Source organism: Pteropus medius, unplaced genomic scaffold (assembly GCF_902729225.1).
Source record: "Pteropus medius unplaced genomic scaffold, Ma_sr-lr_union100, whole genome shotgun sequence".
Taxonomy (NCBI): Eukaryota; Metazoa; Chordata; class Mammalia; order Chiroptera; family Pteropodidae; genus Pteropus; species Pteropus medius.
In genome coordinates this window covers 63,037-84,011 of record NW_024349222.1, presented here as the reverse complement: position 1 = coordinate 84,011, position 20,975 = coordinate 63,037, and the positions used below count along the sequence as shown (strand labels likewise).

The 20,975-nt window shown below is 41.7% G+C and overlaps 1 protein-coding gene across 1 annotated transcript in view; it reads right to left on the bottom strand.

The window, feature by feature from the left end:
- Positions 1-14,450, bottom strand: part of LOC120617128 (procathepsin L-like) — a 56,354-nt gene extending 41,904 nt beyond the window's left edge. Inside the window, 1 exon segment of the mRNA XM_039880724.1 lies at positions 14,325-14,450. Within this exon segment, the coding sequence (XP_039736658.1) occupies positions 14,325-14,450 (126 nt within the window).
- Positions 14,451-20,975: the final 6,525 nt, after the last annotated feature.

Below are 20,975 nucleotides of genomic sequence, written 5' to 3'. Positions count from 1 at the left end.
AAACAAACAATCAGACAAATTGAATTATAAGACAAATTCCCATGGGAAGGGGTGAGCTTGAGGACACTACTGACAAAGCAGATTGGGCTTGACCGCAAGAAAAGAGTCAGCTGGGTCCCAAACCTCAGTCTTGAATCTCTAACCCGGAATCTCACTCTTGATGTTTTGATTTAGAAATTCTCAGTCTACCCGACATGATTATACTGTTCCAAGCTGGGTAGACGACTGCAGCCTTGAAGGTAAAGATGGAAATATAGAAATGATGAAGAAATCAACCCCACGGTATTTACGATTTTGTGTTAAATTTAAGCATATGTTTCATAATCATTCGGGATAATGTGCATCACATATTTTGAATGTCCCTAATATTTAAGAGAATTTGGCATTAAGGAATCTGAGATTAGCCTTGTAATTTAGGTTTACATATGTAATTTGTTTTTAGATGTGAACTTAATTTAAAAGTTTTAAGAAATTTAATTTGTACAACTATTGTAAAGTTGGAAAGAACTGGAATTAGTACTTTTAAAAAATGTTTTAACATTTGTCAGTTATACTGATTGATTGATTTTGTCCCTCCACCATTTTTAAATTCCTATCCCACTACCCCCACCTTTAATTTCTTTAAGTCCTTTCTCTGGTTCACGGGATTCGGTGTATTACTCCTAAAGACCCAGCCCCTTATCTGGTCTTGCTCTCTCAGCAAGGGCATGTCTTTGTCATATCCTGACTTGTCTCCAAAGGGACTAGGAAAATTCACGATGTCCACGTGGGTGGCCACCAGGACAGCTAGGAGTGGGTTTTTCAACTGCAGCCAAAGGCAAATAATTTCAGAGGCATGTGCTTCTTTCTGACAGATTCTCCTCCCCAGGTAAGGTGAGGTATGCTGGCCTCAAGATCAAGCTGCCTCTGCAACCTGACCACAGCCTTGAAGCCCTATGACTGCTGTATGGTGGGACCCCTAGAAAGCCCAAGGCACAGCCAACAACAGAATGAGTCTATTTCCTGGGTCTCCAGGAAGGTTAATCAAAGTGGATCAGAATCCCTGACAAAACACAAGGCAGCTTCTCAGATCTTCCTGCAAATAGGCCCTGCTTGCATGGTGACAGGAGTTCACACCTCTGACCATGGGGGTGGGCGTGGGGACACCATTTACAAGTCTAAAGAAAACCCTCAGGATGCAGCAACACCAAGGAAATGGCTCAGGAGAGACACTGCTGCAATTCATATACACGCATAGAGCCTCTCACATCTGAGAGTGTTTCAGACAAAATCATGGAAAAGAATGAGAAAGAAAGAGGCAAAGTAGTGGTAACCTGAGAGGGCTTAAGGCCAATTCAGTTGATAATTATAGGCTTTTTAAAAGAAAACTGACTGCTGAGCTTTGCATTTCACCAAGGAAAGCTGCCTTTGCTGTACAAAAAAGAACGAAAGAAGTTTATTCCATGGGGTCTCCTCGTCTAGGAAAGAAGTTAAGAAAATGCATTCAGTCAGTATGCTCCCTTTTCTGTTGCAACTACGGAATAAAAGAGAGCTTGTTCATCTTATGATTTAGGTCCCCGTTAAGTAAAGGTGCAGTAGCTGTCAAAGGAGGTATTTTACTTTGCACCCAATAAAAGTGGCTCTCAAGGAATTGATCAGAATTGGGTCTCTGCGGCGCGAATACGAGATGGTGAAACAACTCCCTGCAGAACAAAATGAACAGTTGACCCTCGGAAAATTTCCAGAGGGCAAATCTCCTAGTAGGAAGGAAGCAGGAAGGAAGACTCAGCTGTTACCCTCAAGCTGTCTGATTCAAGCTTACTGGGGTGCAGGGCCAGCCAGAAGGGCACTCACTCACCCAGGGAAATCTCAGCTTACCTATGAGTTCCTCAACTGACACAAGAGACTTCGGGAAACTGAGCTAGAAAGTCACTTGGTTTAGAGGATCTTGTAGGTGTCTTCTGGATTAAAAACGATAACATGGATTCATGTGGGCTATTTCGATTTGCAGCAAAAGTCATAAGGGCAGACATATACACGGTTTCCAGAGAACTCTCCTACACTGAAATCACCCATTCATACAGAGAAAAATAAAGATGACTATCATGAAACACCATCATCAAATTTCAATCACAATATTCCTTAGGGATTCCTGTAGAGATAATGACATCCGTAGCACTCGTCTGTTTGTCTATGAATCTAAAGTCTGGCTCTACTTATATAATGCTGACATATCTCTATGATGTACTGATGTATGCCTATGTCTCCTTCTGTATAAAAGCCTTTTATCTATAAATCCATAAATCCACTTATATCTGTACGTGCTTATCCATTTTTCTGAACACCTTCACTATTATATCCGTATAGATATCTTAATCATATTTTCTACTTAAAATAACGTGGAGTGGTTCATGCGCGTGCACGCGCGCACGCACACACACACACACGCACACACACGCACACACAAGGAGTTACATGAACGCCTATAAGCATACATAGAAATGTGTTTACAGAGACACTTTGTGGTTTTTTTGCCCAAATAACCTATCTCTTCCATCCTTGTCTAGGCTCTCTGTGAGGCCACCTGGCTTTGGACAGACGGATCCAGGGCTGAATTTCACCTCTGATATTGACTAGGTATGACCTTAGACCAGAGTCACCCACTCCAATGCAATATCATTTCTGTCATAAGGCAAAATTTCATACGTGGGCATGGGGAGTCTGCTTCTGAGCTGTCTCTCCTGGTCTATTGAACTATTGGAATTATGGAGCTGTGTGGAGACCGGGTGAAATGCAGAGCCTGTGCTCCTCTAGGTGGGGCAGCTGCCCTGCTTCCCACTGATCAGCACCAGGCAAGAATGTGAATCCAGTGCGACGAGAACTTCCAATTTTTCACAAGAAGCCAAACAGCCAAATTTTGGTGAAATCCCTTAAGTTTTAAACGTTGGCAGCTAATCCAATTGTTCTCCTTCCCATCCCTCACAGTACACAGAACATTGCAGCTTGCTGGGTTTCACCTCTGCCTTAGACAGGCACACCTTATGTCTCTGAGCCCTGGTTACTTTTCTCTGAAATGGGTTTAGGACACACCTTAACAAAGTTGTGAGAATCCAGTGAGATGTTACATGTGTAGCACCTGTAACACAGAGCAACACAAACTATGTGCATCACACAGCTGCCTTCCCACCCTTTCTTACTTCTACCTAGGTTTTGTTTTTGTCTCCCCAAGGAGCAGCAACTTTGCCAGCTGGTGACATTTTGGTGTCTCCTTAGCTTTCTCTCACAACATTCTGGCATTTGTTACTTTCTTCAGTCTGCAAATCCCCAAATAGGCTTGCTTTTATGTAAGTGACCGTCTAGACAACAGTCATGCTTCCTGATGATGACATTAGCTCTCAGGAGAAGGGGATACATTTTGAAGCTTTCCCCACTTCAGTTCCTTCTGGTAGCAAAGCCACCATCTTCTGACATGACAGGAAAGTAGAGAGATTTTGAAGAACTAAGTTCCATGGAACATAAGAAAGCGCAGTGTTTGCCTCCTGACGGTCCTTTTGGAGAAGCTGGTCCCCACAATCAATTACCTTGAGTAGAAAGACGAGGATTGGGCCGAGAGAAGGCGGCTCTGAACCAAGGGTGGAGAGAGAAGAAGAGAAGCAACCTCTTCGGGAGACTTGTTGCAACTCTGTGCTGATCGACGCGGGGGTGGCACATTTGGTCAAGCGCGTGCATCGCCCTTGAGAGAATCTTCTGCACTGAGTCTTGAGACCCAAGTCTCTCTAAGCACTGGCTGAAGGACTTTATTACACACAGTGAGCCTTGCTGATAATCTGACAGTCCGGAGTCACATTTTATCAAGAGTCTACTTCCAGATCCTTCCAGGTGTGGAAAATTGGCCATGAACAAGATGAGAGCACCGAATCCTAACCACTAGACCACCAGGGATGTTGCCATTAGCAAGAAGAATGGAGATATTACTTATGAGGGGTGAGCGTTGAGCAGCAGATAAAATCTCTTTATCCAGGGGAAGCTGTATGCCACTTGACATGTGGCTCCTTCAGTTTAGCTCAAGCGTTCCTGGGGCGCAATCTTCATATCCAATGAGATTTATAAAAATTTCAGATCACAGATCGGAATAGATTTATCTCTCTCTCTGTCTCTTGTCTGTTCGTCTATCTGTTTGTCTGACACTCTCTCTCTCTCTCTCTCTCTCTCTCTCTCTCTCTCTCATACACACACACACACACACACAGAGTCTCCGTCCCCACCCCTCCAATAGTGGTTCAGATCCTAGTAATCTTAACCCACAGCAGGAGAGAGCTGCTCCCTCTAGAGACGACACCAAGGACTTCAGGAGAAGCTGAATTTGAACTAGAAACACTGGCCTAGTCCACACACTTAAGCTGAACCTAATTATTATTATTATTTTTTTTAATTTTAAAAACTTAGACATTTCCACAACCTAATTATTATGAACCTAATTATTAAATCTGAAAAACTGTTTGCTTTAGAAAAGATACAGCCCATCTCATATCCCCAAGTTGAGCCAAAATGACAGTGGAAAATGGAGAACGAATGCGTGACAATGTTCTTGCTAAAATGAGGTCATAAGCATCATTAATAAGCACTGGCCTAGGAGCCAGACACCTCATGACTTGCCATCTGTGTGATCCCTCAAGGCTTCAGGAAAATGGTGGTAGAAACACCCTGTAAGACTTTCTTGTGGGTGAAACGAAGTGTCACGTGTACTGCATTTTGCCCAGTTAGTACTTAATAAGTATTAGCAATATGTGTTAGCAACATTATAATTACACAAATTATCAATTGATTTTGTTTATTATTGCTTCCCTAAATTTCAATTTCATTGCAATCCCTGCCCCTCAATGCTCCCCAGACATCCTTTCTTGTGGAGAGAGGAATTACAGAGAAACACAAACTTTAAAACATTTACTTTCAACTAGGGAAGAGATATAACACCTTGGTAATATCATGTACAGAAAAGGAATCCAGACACAACCTTCAAAATTGACATTGTTTCAGAAACTTTCTGAAGGTTTCTATTTTTATCTTCACAAAATTCCCTCATTCTTAAGGGGGTTCAGGAGAAATAGTACCCCAGATTGCACAATCTCCTCGTGCTCACTGCAGGTGTTTCTCCCTGGGGAAGGACAGGTAACAATGCAGCTCTGGGTGTGAATCCGCTGAGTATCTCATGTCTGCAGAAGATGAGGAAAGACAGCACAGCCTGCTTTCTAATGAGGGGCCATGTGAGCGGAGGGATCAACCGTGAAAACCATTAAGGAGCCTTTCTGAACCTCCAACGAACTTCGAGGTGCACGGGATCGATGCTTCCACGCAAATCCAATGTTGTTGCTCTGTATCCCCGCGTCAGTAGATGTGCCCACACATTCCAAGAAAAAGGCATGGGGCGAAGTTGTATCCTGGAGTCTAATGTCTGGTCTGTGCTACCTAGACCTGTGTTAGTCCAAGCTCTTTATGTCCATGAGGGATGAGTCTCCAAGCAGAATGCAACACAGTTCTGCTATTTGCACATTTGTGATTGTGGACCTTTGTGTGTGTGACAAGGATTTCAGTGAGGCCCTTTCTCTGCTATCACCAAAGCAGTTTGCAGTGTGCTGGCCAATAGTAGGTGGACACGAGGCCCCTAGCCAGGCTAGACAACACCTGAAAGCCATCAAGGCAAAGGGATCCAGTCAGTTTCAGAGCAAGTGACCATAACAAAGCCACCACTCATCCCCTAACTTGAAACCAGAGCATGAAAGCAAGAACCTAGTAGAGAGACCGGGGTCAGGGTAGACGCGCCTACCTGCCAGCATGGAAGCCAGGGGCGAAGGTGGGGATGTGGTGGAGATTGGGGAGATGTCTGGGCGGTGTCTTCTGATGAAGCTCCACACTTGAGAGATTCCACCGGGGTGGTTTTCCAGATCCGAGGGGCCGAACAGCTTGTTTGGTTCTTGGCTAAAGGTTCTATGTGGGTTGTGGTTGCTGGATGAAGAGTCCCCAGTTCACATCCTGAGCATGAATAACAGAGGGCCTGTTATTCACAGAGAAAGAGAAGACTGAGCAAAATCAAATGCTGATTCTCATGCTTCAGATCCCCCAGGCTGCACACCCCTGGTATGCGACTTTCACCAATGTTGCAGATACATTTTGCTGAGTCCGTATTTAACATTTCGAAAATTCATGTAAAATGCACATGACGTGCTTTCACCATTTTAACCATTTAAAGTGGATAATTCAGAGGCTTTCAGTACATTACAGTATTGTACAACCAGGGCTACCAGGTAGTTCTAGAGCAAATTATCACCTCAGAAGGAAACCGGCAGTGACCAGCAGTCACTTCCCACTCTCCTGATGCACCTTCGGCAACCACCTATCCGCTCTCTGCGTCAATGGCTTTTCCAGTCTCCACTGAGTTTTGATGCATAAGGGACTGGGTGGAGTAATTCCTGTAAAGCAATCATATGAAGAGTGGAACTGGGTCAGCCCTGTTAGATTGGCCAGGGGTCCCCCCCTCCAGTGCGGTGGAGTCTAGTTCCTTTACGGAATTGTGATGTGCAAGACGACCAGAAGGAGGGCATCACCAGGTACAAATCTGAATGCTGGGGAGGGGGACTGGGGGACACAATAATCTTTCCACTTTCTTCTTTCTCAGTCTTACAGAGAGAAGCAGGGGTCTCCCAACACTGGATAATTCACAAATTTACTCATTCATTCATTTATTCATTCATTTTAACGAATTTAATTTTAATTTTAACTTTTATATTTCAATTACAGTTGACATTCAATCTTATTTCATATTAGCCTCAGGTGTACAGCATAGTTAAACATGTATATAATTTATGAGGAGATTTCCCCCCCACCCTGCTCCGATTTGTCTAAAACCCATCTGGCACTATACAGAGTTATCACAATGTTATTGACTATATTTCCTATGCTGTACTTCATATCCCTGTGACTGTTTTAACTACCAATTCGTACGTCTTAATCTCTTCCCCTTTTTCACCCAGCCCACAACCACCTTCCCATCTGGCAACCACCAGTGTGTTCTCTGTATCTATTACTCTGTTTCTGTTTTGTTTATGTTGTTCGTCAGATTCCACATGTAAGTAAGATCATATGGTAATTGTATTCCTCTATTTGACTAAAGTCCATCCATATTTTTGCAAATGGTAAGATTTCATTAAACTACTAGAAGAAAACATAGGCAGTGCTCTCTGACATTGCTCTTAATCATAGTTCTTCTAATGTATCTCCTTGGGCAAGGGAAATGACAAAACAAACAAACAAACAAATGGGACTACATCAAACGGAAAACTTTTTGCACAGAAAAGGAAACTATCAACAAAATGAAAAGATAACCAACTGAATGGGAGAAGTTTGCCAATGATACATTTGATAAGGGGCTAATATCTAAAATTTACTAAAATCTCATACAACCCAACACCAAAAAAAGCGAGCAATCAATCAAGAAATGGACGGAGGACCTGAATATACATTTCCGCAAAGAAAACGTTCGGATGGCCAACAGACATATGAAAAAATGCTCATGTCACTAATCATCAGAGAAATGCCAATTAAAACCACAATGAGATACCACCTCACACTAGTCAGAGTGACTATCATCAATAACTCAAAAAATAGCAAGTGTTGCTGAGAATGTGGAGAAAAGAAAACCCTCATTCACTGTGGGCGGGATTGCAAATTGGTGCAGACACTATGGAAAACAGTATGGAGATGACACAGCAATTTTACTTTTGGGTATTTATCTGAAGAAATACAAAACACTAATTCGAAAAGATATATGGACCCCTACTTTCACTGCAGCGCTATTTACAATAGCCAAGATGTGGAAGCAACCTAAGAGCCTATCGATAGATGACTGGATAAAGAAGAAGTGGTACATATATACAATGGACTATTACTTGGTCATAAAACACAAACTTTTTTTTTAATGGAAAACAAGGACCTGTTGGAGCTGCGACATGCAGCCTGAGGCGAATTCCTTCTCCCCTACTCAGATGAACCCCTCTGCTTTTACTTGTTAACTTCCATGCATCCTACCAAATGTATCTTGCTACGATCTCTACCAGAACTTTCCTCCCCAGCAGGCTCAGGCCACGAGTGGTTCTCCCTACCAGACTGCAGGGTAATTGTGTGATGCTCTTCCCCTCTAGACTAGGAGACAACGTGAAGGGAGAGGCTATATCCACAGAACCTGGCTAAGGTAGGATGCTATATACGCTATATAAATAACTTGCCTCAAGGTGATCCACGCAAGAGCAGTTCACAGGTAACCACTTGCCTTTCTGTCTCAGGTGACCTCTGATCTGGACAGACCATTGCTTCCAGTTCTGAATCCTGGGAGATGCTGACCTACTGCTGATTTCTTCCAGCTGAGCTGCTGTTAACTTTCCCCACTAATGATTGAGCAAGTTCATTTAACAAACTCACAACTTTCCTGCAATTTCCTACCTGCTTTCTGCAGGAAGATCCCTTGTCTGGCTCACTAAGATTCACCTTGGAGAATCTGATCACAACCGAATCTGACACAAAGGTCCACCACAGAATTCCTGGCTTCTCTCCCCACCTTGGTGGCTGCATGTTCTCCTTTTTCATCACAAGATGGCGCAGCAGGGCCGGGTGTCAGCTCATAATGTTGTCTGGGGAAGCAGCTTCCATCAAGCTAAGACTGTGTACTCTTCAATGCAGGCTGTGATTTTGAGGCAGAGAGGGCAGGAGGAAGATACCGACTTTGTCTTGGTTAGCTCTGAAAGTATGAGAATATCGATTTCTTTGGAGAAGAAGCACAAAAGTTCACCTATGATCAGGCCCCCAATGCAGTAACATCACCGGAAGAGTGGAGAGTCAGGACAATCTTGTTACCTAATTCTGGCTCATACCTTGAAATACTTTTCTGTGTCCCACCCCCAACCCCTGTGACCTGAGATGTGGCTATGTTGTGACCGGAATAACCAGACTCAACCTGAGTGCTTTGATTATAGAGGCAGTTTATTAGCCGGCGGCTGTCCTTCCAAAAGGAGCAGCCCCGAAACGCAAGGGTACAAGGGTTTCAAGCCCTAAATCCCATTCCTCATTCTGTCTTAAAAACAAAGGTCCATCTTTCCCCTATTCACTACCTGTCAACCCACTGGTCAGGTGTGCAAGCAGGGAGTACAGAAGCAGAAAGCCTGTTGTTAGAATGTTATGTTCCTATGGGTGATTGCCTATTTTCCCATGGGCAATAGTCAGTGTTCCCATGGGCGATGGCCAAACAGTAATTTCCAGCTTATATACAATTGGTTATTTTTCATGCCACGCAAGCAAGCAGGGTTACACAGGCTAAAATTGGCAGTTAGCGTATGAGCTCATTGTTACAAGTTTCATGATTAACAGAATGCGATTAGGGGTTCCAGAAACTAGGCCCAAGGTATAGACTTCCTTTGTCCAGTTTCAGGTTTTAATTATCCTTTAACCCTTTCACATTTCTGTGACCTTTTCAGTAGTGCGTCATCACAGCTGGGAGGCAGACATGAGGCCTGGGGTGTCTGTGGGTGTGAGACTCTTGCTCACAGGGTTGGGAAGAAGAGAAAGCAGCACCAAATGCCGAGGAGTCAGAACTCTAAACCAGAACCCGGCCTTCTATGTGGTTGGAAAGGTGTCTGTGGGAAATTGGGAGGCTAGAATATATGGTATTTCTCTGTTTGTTAGCTTTAATCATATACTTTTGTGGGTGAAATAAAAAGGGGTTCTATGGCAAATAACCTCACAGGATGATCTGATCCTAAATTTGTAACTGGGCAGGTCATGGTGGGTAGTCATGCCCCATGAATCTAACTTCTTTAAAGGCTTATCTTTGCCTCAAGGAAACCTGTCTATTGTTTCCATGAATCTAGGTTAACACACCTTTGAAATGCCTTCAGACCACTCTTTCTAAAGCCTACCACTGTCAAGAGAGAACAAAATCTTATTAACTACCCTGTAATCCAATCTCTGCCTTGCTGTCTCCACCTGCATGTAATCTTCCTTAGGGTCCCTCCTTAATTTCAAATGCATAAATGAAACTGTAAAACTATTATTCTCCAGAGCATTGGAGATCTTGGTTTCTGGCATATGTCATCCTTATAAAAATTATAAAATTATAAAATCTTATAAAAAGTGTCTACGAGTTTGGATGCTTCTTATGTCAACAAAGCTATACCAAATCAGATTATGTAGCCATGTAAATAAACAGTTAACCTTGAACAACACTGGTTTGAACTGCAGGTGTCCCCTTGTACTCAAATTGTTTTTCTATAAATACTGTTGTTACTAAATACCTCCCAAAATACAGGTTTGTGTGCTTGATCTGCTACTAAGCCAAACCCTGAGGCACTGGTGTTTGGAGATAGAGAAAGATTTATTCAATTTGGCCAAAGAAAGAGAACTGGAGAGCAAGATCTCTCAAATCCGTCCTTCCTCAAAAAGCCAAAGTAGGGAGTTTTTATGCAGCTAGGGAGTAAGAGAGGGGCGGTTTCAGGGAAGTGAGAGGAAAGTCTGTGTGGCTTCAGTTACAGGTAACACTTTGTGCAACTAGACTCCTAGGCATCAGCAGCTGGTCGCAACTTTCTTAAAAGCATTCATTCTTTCTGCAAAACAAACTCATAAAATCTTGCAACTCTAACTTTAGCTTCTCCTGCTTGACAAAGAGACAGTACATCAACAATTTACAATTATATTGTGAGAACAATGAGTGCTAGGTTGAAAAACCAAGCTTCTGCAAAATATCTAATAATCGTGAATCTGTGATGTTATCTTAAAGCAAAAGCAGAAACTAGATATCTTATAACCTTTGTTATTGTTTAAACTATCATCTATCATCGTTTTGCATGTAACTAGCTATATTTTTCCATTACCTCAAGCAAAGTGTGCTTCTAAACAATTCTCCTGGAGCTCGCTTTATGGGCAGGCCTTCAGAACATGATAACATACATACCTTCTTAATCGTTCACTATGAGCCACGTGACAACCAAAGGATTGAAACATTTTGTTCAGACCTATACTCTTATCTCTAGGCTCTAGGATCTAATGCCTAAACATGTTTACTATTTTCTGTCAGCTTCACTATAAATGTATTTTGCTTCCTTATGACTTTAATAACTTTTTCTTTTCTGCATATTTTATTTTAAGGATACACTATTATGATACATATGATGTACGAACTCCGGGTTAATCAACTGTTTATGTTATCGATAAGGTTTCCAGTCAGAAGCAGGCTTTTAGTAGTTAAGATTTGGGAGAGTCAAAATTATACACAAATTTTCGACAGCAAGGATAGCGAGCACCCCTAACCCTGTGTAGTTCATGGGTCCATTGTATTTATACTCGTGTATTTGCGAGCATTTAAAATCATGGAGATATGGTTCAAATAATGTCAAATGGAAACACAAGGCATGAATATTACATGTACGAATAAACAACTATGTTAAATCTACGCACTTAAAAATTCTGCATTAAATTCTACATATCAAAGAGTTGATCTTCCTGTATGTTGTGGTAGTTTTCCAACTTTTCTGCCTAAATTTCTACATAGACAAATGCTTACCTTTTTATTTTTTTAAGACATGCCGACAGAGATGGAGCCCACTGTTGTCACTGCCTTCATAATTGCCTATTCCCACTTACAGATGTTCATGAAACCAGTGTCACTGGCAGCAGAATACATAGTTTTGTGTTTGCAAGATTCGTTCTGTCACAGGAAAGGAGAAGAGACTTGATTTCTACCACCCACCACACATAAAACATAAAACTTATGTTTTGTAGCTTAATGATTTCCAAGTCAAGTTTGTTATAAAGCATCCCAGAGGGTGAAATGCTATTGGTTGCTTTAAAATTCAAAAATTAGCTGGTGTCCATTTAATGAGACACTCTCGGTCTCACCTGGTCATAAGACGTTATTCATTTTGGAGAAATTCGAACTATATATAGAATAGTATGTATATCTCCACATAACACAAAAGTAACAACAGCTACGTGGTAACCATCTAATCAGAAAACTGTGCAAGGTAATAAATTTTAATACCTTAGAGTTTGCAGGCAGAGATTCCACAAGGTAAATCATGAATTCTAAATATGGCGTATTTTTTTTAAAGTGTTCATATTTTAGAAGCACAGCCGGAATGGTAAGATAAAGAGCTCCGTGTACCACGCGTGGTATGAATAGAACAGCTCTGAGTCCAGGCCTCCATTGTCCTTAACATACTGGAGAGCATAATCCATTCGGCCACCATTGCAGCCCTCATTGCCTTCAGACCAAGAGCAGTCCACCGGGTTCTGCTCACTCGAAAAGTAAGTTTGCCACTTCTCCAGACCATCTCTCCTTCAAGTGGACCAGTTGAACTAACAAGCCAACAAGAACCACACTGACTGAAAGAAAATGAAAAATATCTGTCTACAATGGCAAATTGCATATTGTTCAACTCTAACATAGAGGGTACAAACTGGTTTTAAAAAAATTTATTTTTATTTTATTCCAGTTTTATTGAGAAGTAACTGACACACATGACTATGTAAGTTTGAGGCATTAAACGTGAAGGTTTGATTTCCATATATTGTGAAATGATTACCACAATATTCAGCTACCATCTGTCTTCTCATACGGATACAAAAACAGAAAACAAAGACAAAAAGAATAGAGGGAAAAATTTTTTCTTCTTGTGATGAAGTCTCTTAGGATTTACGCCTTTAACGACTTTTCGATGTATCATACAGAAGCGGTAGTTATAGTCGTCGTGTTGTCCATTACATCCCACATACTTATTTATCTTAGACAACTGGGAGTTTCTACCTATGACCACCTTCTTCCGATTCCCTTTCCCCAACTTGGTAGCCACATTCTGATTTCTTATTTTATGAGTTTGTTTGATTACATGTATAAGTGACATCACACAGTATTTGTCATTCTCTGCTGCCTTCTATTTCACTTAGCATAATGCTTTCAAGGTCTATCCATGTTGTCCCAAGTGCTAGGATTTTCTCATTTTTTATGGCTGAATAATGACAATTTCTTTTTTGGTTTATACTTGGAGAGAGATCTGCTACATGTTTTCACACCCAATCCCTCACAGGAGTGTGTTAGGGGCCCGTAGCCGATGTGTTAGATTAAGAATATGCAGATTATGACCTGCTGGATGAGTAGGCACATGTCACACACACACGGTTGGCAGGTAGCTCCCTTGCAGCCCAGCACCCACTTTGAGGAAGTGAAAACCCTAGGATTGTTTTCAATTCACTCACACAGATGAAATGAAGTCACAAGTTTTATTCCTTAAAAATTCCAAACTTGAGGGAAGGTGAGGAGAAGGAGCACAAAAGTGCTGGGAAAAGGGGGGCCCTCCATCTAAAGGAACAGGCTATAGAGTGCAGGGTCACAAGTACCTATTGCTTCGGAGGTAGTTGGGCAAAGAAGATTCACTTTCCTAAGGCTCCACTTTAGCTGTTTATTTTAAAAGGTGTCTGGGAAAATCAAAGCTGGACCCTGGGATGAGAAAGCAAAAAAAATCAGAATGCCACCACAGCAATGCGTGCCTTTACTGACATCCTAATCTTAGCTCTTTATTTAAAAATCTGGACTCTGGGTGTGAGCAGGGTTGTCGTACTGTAAAATGCCTAGGCAGCAAGTCTAAAGAGCCATTTCCTCATCACAGGAGTTACATACCCTTCCTCACTTGAATCCACAGACAAGGGGATCTCTGCAGTGGTGCTTTCCCCTTTTTGTGCTTCCGGTTCTGGAGTGAGTTCATATTTCGCCAGTAATTCGACAATGGCCTTCAAAAAAGGGAAAATTGAATGTTATAATGCAAGAGGTAACTTTGGTAAAGTAGTGAGGAGAGGAAGCACAAAATCTTTAGCAGTCCATGCCACATTCCTCGTGTCACGCATTGCTGTGGTGACATTCTGATATTTTTTGCTTTCTCCTTTACCGTGAAGATGCTTGTCAATCTCTTTGCAATTTTCTCCAACACTGCTTTCTTGAGTTTATCTTTAAGCTAGAGAAAAACATATAGCCTATCATTTTTATTTCTATTTAAAACCAACTCACCTTCACCAAGGAGATTTGCAGACATATAGGAAGAGAAACCACGGCAAGGGACGGCTTTGTACTTCTGGGAGCTGTGCTCCAGCACACGCACAACAGGGATGCATGCCCCATGGTGCTCAGTAACAGGTGCCATGAAGCTACGCCCTTGGTAAGAGCCGGCCGCAAGAAGCTGCTCTCTGCTGTACACTCCCAACAGCTTAGACTATTCTCTGTGGGGATCCTCTGGACAATTTCAGAAGTTACCGACCTTGTCAAACACTCCCCTGGGCTCTGCCTTCATCAGATTTAATTCTGCATCTACACTGTGGTCAACTGTTGGAGCAGCTGAGGCTATTCCCAAGCAAAGGAGAGTCAGGAGGATGTAAGGATTCATGTTCCAAAAACCTAGGAAGGAAAGAGAAATGTCTGATTAGAACAAACCTAAAAAGCCATCCTATTTTCTGCTGAGTCGTTATAGCCACTACAGTGAGATAAAAACACTTAATTTATCCTCTCCAATATTTACACGAGGACTGCGGAGGAAGGCGAAGGACGTGGGTGGAGAAAAGCAGACTAAGCGGATGTACTGGATTCAACTACTGAAATGGAAGGCGGCCGGACAAGGACTCTAGGAACTGAAGGGTGTGAAGGTATCTTATGGGCCAGAGGCTATAACTGCGAACCAAGAACAAGATTGGTCCAGGCATTTACCTAAAGTACTGAGGTGTCCCAGGGAAACCTAACTAATGAGGACACCCCCCGGTAGGGACGAAGATCCCAGGTGTTAGGTGGCCACCACACACTTTTCTTCTTGACTATTGTATGGCAGGGGTGAGATATGCCTTCAAACCATCTCTTTTTTAATTGAAATCTTTGAAAAGCCTTCCTAGGGAGCATGGCAGGAGTGCAACCAACATTTGGGCTCTGCCATGCACACTCCCACTTCCTCCCCCAGACCAGCATAGTGGTCACCTGGCATGATGGAACCCAGAAGTAGCACCCTCCTACACACTCCCACCACCAGTTTCTGCACCCTGACAGAGCCCAGACCATTGGCCAGGAACAAGGGACACTGGTGCTGTAGGCAGGACAGGGGGAATTCAGCTCCTCCGCCTCTGCCTTCCACACAATCCAGAATCTTCCACAGGATGCTGAAACAGCACAAGGAGCAGCGGGCCCAGCAGTCCCATAGGCTGCGGTCAGATCATTGTGTCCTGCACAGCCAGGCTATAGGACGTTGCCTCCTGGAGTACTAGAATCCTGGATCGTAAGGCCGGTGGACTGGCTTGTTCTCGGCGTGTCCCCGCCCGGCCCAGACCCTGAAGAAGGTGCTCACCAAAGGTGAGTGCAGCTGTGCAGGTGCAGTCAGCAATTGCAGATCCAGCGGTCTCTGATGCTTGGCTGTGGCCCAAGGCCGCCTATTTAAAGACCAGGATCAGCCTGGCCGGCCGCACCCCCACCACCACCATGCTCCATTGGCTATGCTGGCCTGTGGGCGGGGCTCCGAGTGCCTAGACTCCAGGTGTGTGGCAAGGCTCAGTAGAACTCAATTTGTCTCTGGGCAGATCCTACCTGCCTGAGAGGAAGTTGGGCGTGGCGAGCTGGGAGGTCCCAGGAAAGCTCTGAAGACTGTCCAACCCCTCCCTGGGACCCAGCTCAATCAGTTATCCCAAATTCACAAGTGTTTCATGAAAAGAAGCTTATAGGGAGCCTCAACTGGATTTTCGGCATAACCCTGCGTGTCCTTTAGTTCTAGTGTTTGGTTAAAATCTCAGGAGGCCTGAGAACGGTATAATCTAGTCTACTGGTTCCTGTTTATTCCACGGCAAAGGAGGAGTGGGGTGGAAGAAGGCAGATCCCACAGGCAGACGTGTGCTCACTCTTTCGGGATGGGTATAGCTGGGTTTTGGAGGAATCTGGAGTGGAATGGCAATGCCGGAAACATGGGGGTCCAGGCCCTAAACCTTGCGGGAAAGGGGCGGGACTGCTGGGTCTCCAGAGAAGAAGTGGCAATTGTCACACTCCTTTCCTGCCTTGCCCGGTCAGGGAGTCTTCTTCTCCATCAAGCCTTTCTCAAAACCAACAGAAAGAAATTATTTACCAAAAAATGTGGTGTAATAAATGGAGGCAAGCTGGAGAGTGGAAACCACTCTTATCCCCCCACTCTCTGTGTCATGGATTACTATGTCTTCCTCAATATCCAACCTACTTTTTTTTGAGATTTCATCTAAGAAATGAACTTGAATGGCTTTTACTTCAAGGATTTTTACTTCGATTTACATTTAATGTCGGATTAAAAAGATGATTGTGAAAATGTTTTAACTAGAAGAAAATATATTTCTGTATTAAATATTAACGTCTATAATTAAGAATGTAAGGAATCTAAATCAGAAATGTTGTACATTTGTCCTTTCTTATTACCTAAAAATACCTATTAATTATAGAACATATCTTTTAGAAACAATCATTCTTACCCGATGTCCCTTCCACATCGCCCTTTTCTCCGCATACTTTTAATTCTTTAGATAAAAATAGAATCACAGTTCATGTAGACTAGTAAACTATTTTCTACTTACAATTAAATTGATCAACTTTCTAGAACCACAATCAGACACATCTTTTTTACTGTGATGAAATGTACATAACATGTGTATTATTTTTTGTGACCGGCTATTCTACTTAACATAACGTCCTTAAAGTTCATCCGTGTTGTACCATGTGATAGAAATTCCATTTTTTAAAAAAGTGAATAATATGCCTTGTGTAAATGTAGCATGTTTTGTTACTGCAGCCATCCCCAGACGGACATATGAATTATCTCCACATTTGCCCATTTCGAATAATGCTGCTGTCAACATGGTCGTATAGTCTTTTGAGTTCCTCTTTCGATTCTTTGGGGTGTACACCCAGAAGTAGAAAGAATTGCTGGATATGGTAAATCTATGTCAATATGTTTCATGTTTCCCACGGCAGCTGCACCAGTTTACATTTCTATCAGCATTGCCCAGTAATCTAATCTGACATGATCCGCAAATATTTTCTCAAATTCTGTGAGTTGCCATTTCATTAAGTTAATACTGTTTTGGGATGGATATTGTAAAAGTTTTTGATTGTATCTAATATGTTTATTATTATTTTTTTGCTTGCCCGTTCTTTTGATGTCTTATGCCAGAAATTACTAATCATTTACTATCATGAGCTTCTTCCTTTGTATTTTCATCTAAAGTTTTATAGTTATAGTTCTTAAGTTTGGGTCTTTGATTCATTTTGTGTTAATTTTTATATGTGATATACAGTAAGAGTCCAACTTCATTCTTTTACATGTGGATGTTCGATTTGTTTAGCATCATTTGTTTAAAAGACCATCTTTTCCCTATTAAAAGCTCCTGGCAACCCCATACAATTAAAAAAATTAATTTATTAAAAATTTTATTTTAAGATCTTTGAGGAAATAGAAGCTCTTCTCTCTCAAATAACTAGAGGCTGGAGGTCATTACAAAAGTATGTTGTAAATGACCGGAGGCTTAAACAAATATTTTTCATACACTGGATTTCAGCACAATCAATCATTCAGGAAATCTAAGCACGTATTGTAACATATGGTTCTACAGTGGCCCTTGAGTCACAGCTCCATCAGATTGCACAGGGTGAAACCTTGCTACTGCATGATCACCTGCACCTTAGGCGACAGCCTGACAGGAGGCTGGGTGGCAGGTGCTACTCCAAAGAATGACATGCCCTCTGTTTCTTGGAATGCGACACAATGCACTGGAGGAAGCCTGGACTCTTTTTATACCAAATGTGCCTCAAGTCTAGAATGAGATTAAGAGATGCGTAAATGCCAGAGAAATATGGGAGAAAGCCTTTTAATCAAGAAATTATAACATCTAATTATGCAAAATTTGTTAAATCATGTATTACAGAAACATCCCATGACTAACCATATTGTTCTTATGGCTACTCTTGTATTTTCATTTCTTTGCCAAATAACTTGGGTTAGTGCTAATTATTAAAATGGTAACATTTCAGTCAAGTGACCAACTTTAGCTCTGCTTCTGATATAATGCTGCTGGCAAATCCTGATTTTTATTAAAATGCAGTCTCTGTGAAAGTTCATTCTTGCCTGCATCTGTTTAGGTTTTTGTGTCTGTCTTTGTTTGCTCACTAGAAGAAGAGTTTATATTTCTTTACACCATCTCTGGAAGTTTGAAACCATAGGCGAATGGACGAATCTATGTGGTGGTATTTAAGACCCCGAGGCCGCTTATCTCTCCCCAATATAACAACTCGCTCAGATCCGATCTGTTTAAATTCAGTGAGCCAAGACTTATTTTTAAAAATCATTATCCAGACAACTGTCCATTTCTAAAGTGGTTTGTTAGCATTTATAATTTTATTGAAAATGCCATTTATGAGTTGATATTCACACGAAGCCTCTTATGAAAGCAAGTACTCTTCTGAGCAGCTATAATCTTGCTTTTCCTGTAGGGTTAAACAGTCAGTCCATTCATTAAGTAAATGAATGAATTAAGATCTGGTCTTGTGCTCTTGTCCTTCACTTGCTGTAGTTTGAGCTTTTTTTTTTTTTTGAGAAACCATCTCCATGTCTCTCTCCAAACAGTTTCTCAGGCTCAGCCTTTCCATTTAAAATCTAAGATTGCCACAATAATCTTGACTTTACAGCAATGGGCACAGAACATGGTAGATGTATGTCAATAAGATCATGGCAAGTATCTTGGAGTAGTAGGTGACAAGGGAGCTGACCTGTGGCGCTTCTCCTCACGTCCCTCATTCCCACCCCCAAGTCTGTGATCCATAAACACTCCTTTGGAGGACAGAGGGCTCTTCTGTAAATCCCACCTGTGTTGTGCCATCCGCTTGACGTCTCCTCCTAGAATGGGGGAACCATCTGGCCCAGGATGCTGTTTAATAAAATCACTTAAGGGCAGTAGTCGTTGCTTCCTTGGATCAGAAGTGTGTGTTCTACACTGAGCGCTTACATGCTATTTCATCTGGCCATGTTAGCAGTGATGCTGAAGGAGATGAGATTCCTCATTCAGAGGGTATAAAGTAGAAGCTGGGTTCCTCAGTGGATCTTATGGATTTGAGCATGAAATTTAGATGTGATTGACCCACAGCTACAGTTCTGCATCAAGGACAATTAAGCAAGATAGGGAGGCAGCAAACACTGGGGATTGTGGGGACAGAGGGCAAAACAAACATAAACCACCAGATTGGAGTCAGTGACTCAGCAAAATGTAAAATGTTTACATTGAGAAGATTTTCTTGGTTTTGGTTTTTTTTAATTATATTTATTGGGATGACACTGGTTAATAAAGTTATATAGGTTTCAAGTGCAAAGGCAATAATACACCATAAGTGTATTGCATTGTGTGTTCACTACCCAAAGTTAAATCTCCTCTGTCACCATATATTTGATCCCCTTTAATTTTCTCTACCTCCTCCCCTCCACCCTTTCCCTCTAGTAACCTCTGAACTGTTTTTCTTGTCCATTAGTCTCTATTTGTTTGTCTCATTCGTTTGTTGCTTTCAGTTTTATATCCTATATGTGAATGAAATCATACGGTTCTCAACTTTTTCTGCCTGGCTTAATTCGCTTAGCATGATAATCTCAAGATCCATCCATGTTGATGCAAATGGCAATATTTCAACTTTTCTTAGGCTGAGTAATGTTTCATTGTATATATGTTCCATATCTTTTTTATCCAGTCATCTATCGAAGGGCCTCCGTTCCACTCACTATAGATGAGGTTAATACCAATGACCTCATAAGGCTGCGTTAAACGTTAAGTGAGGCAACACCGGTGTTAACGGAGCTAGCCACCTCCAGAATTTCTCCTTTGAAAATGGAAATGTCCTTGAGAAAATGACATTTAATCCAAAAGCCCACTAACATTGCAGTGACTACTGTTGCCATTAAGTATTGCCTATTGCTCCTGTTTATTGTATATCTGTACCACATCTTCTTTAGACATTCGTCTATTGATGAACACTTTGGTTGCTTCCATATATTGGCTGTTGTGAACAATGCTGCAATGAACATAGTAGTTCATAGATCTTTAGTGTTTTGGACAAGAAACAGTTTATCCATTCATTATTCATGGACAATGAAGTTGTTAACATATCTTGACTACACACACACACACGCACACACACACACACAAAGGGGTATCATTCTGCCATTAAAAAATAAAATAAAATTTTGCAGTTTGCTGCAAAATAGATAGGGTTTGATGACATTACTCCAAGTGAAATCAGTTTGACCAAGAAAAGCAAATATCATGTGGTTTTTCTCATATATGGATATTTAAAGCAAACAAATCAAATCAAAACAACCAAACAAAGACAAAACTTATAGATAAGAGAACAGATTGGTGGTTGCCAGAGGTAGGGGTGGGGATTGGGAGAAATAAATAAATGAGTTAAGAATGTTAAAAAAGAATAAAAATTAAATTTAAAAAATCTGAGGGGTGAAACAAAACCAAACCTATAGATTCTTTCCCCTATCTTATCTCCTGTTCTACTTCAGCCTCAATTCCAACTTTAGCCTGAGCAGAGAATTTACTTTCTCTAAACCTGCAAGGAAAATGATAAAGACAATCTAAAACGTCTTCAATTGCTCGTACACAGACAGGGTCGTTCAAACTAGGTTTTATTTTCTTTCCTCTGTTTTCAGATGTACTAGCATGCAGAGAAGTTTCTTAGTAAAAGAAGTTTGATTCTTGCTGAGCTTAGCGAAGGCCGCAAGGAGTAACCAATACATTCTTACATTCTAAAGATTTTCTGCAAAGTTTCCTAATATTCCAGCCTTGTTCGGTGTTATCTATATCTCCAGTTTCAATAGGTGACAGGTTAACCAGGAGCTTTTCTTGCTGCTATCTACCATACTGCGGCTCAG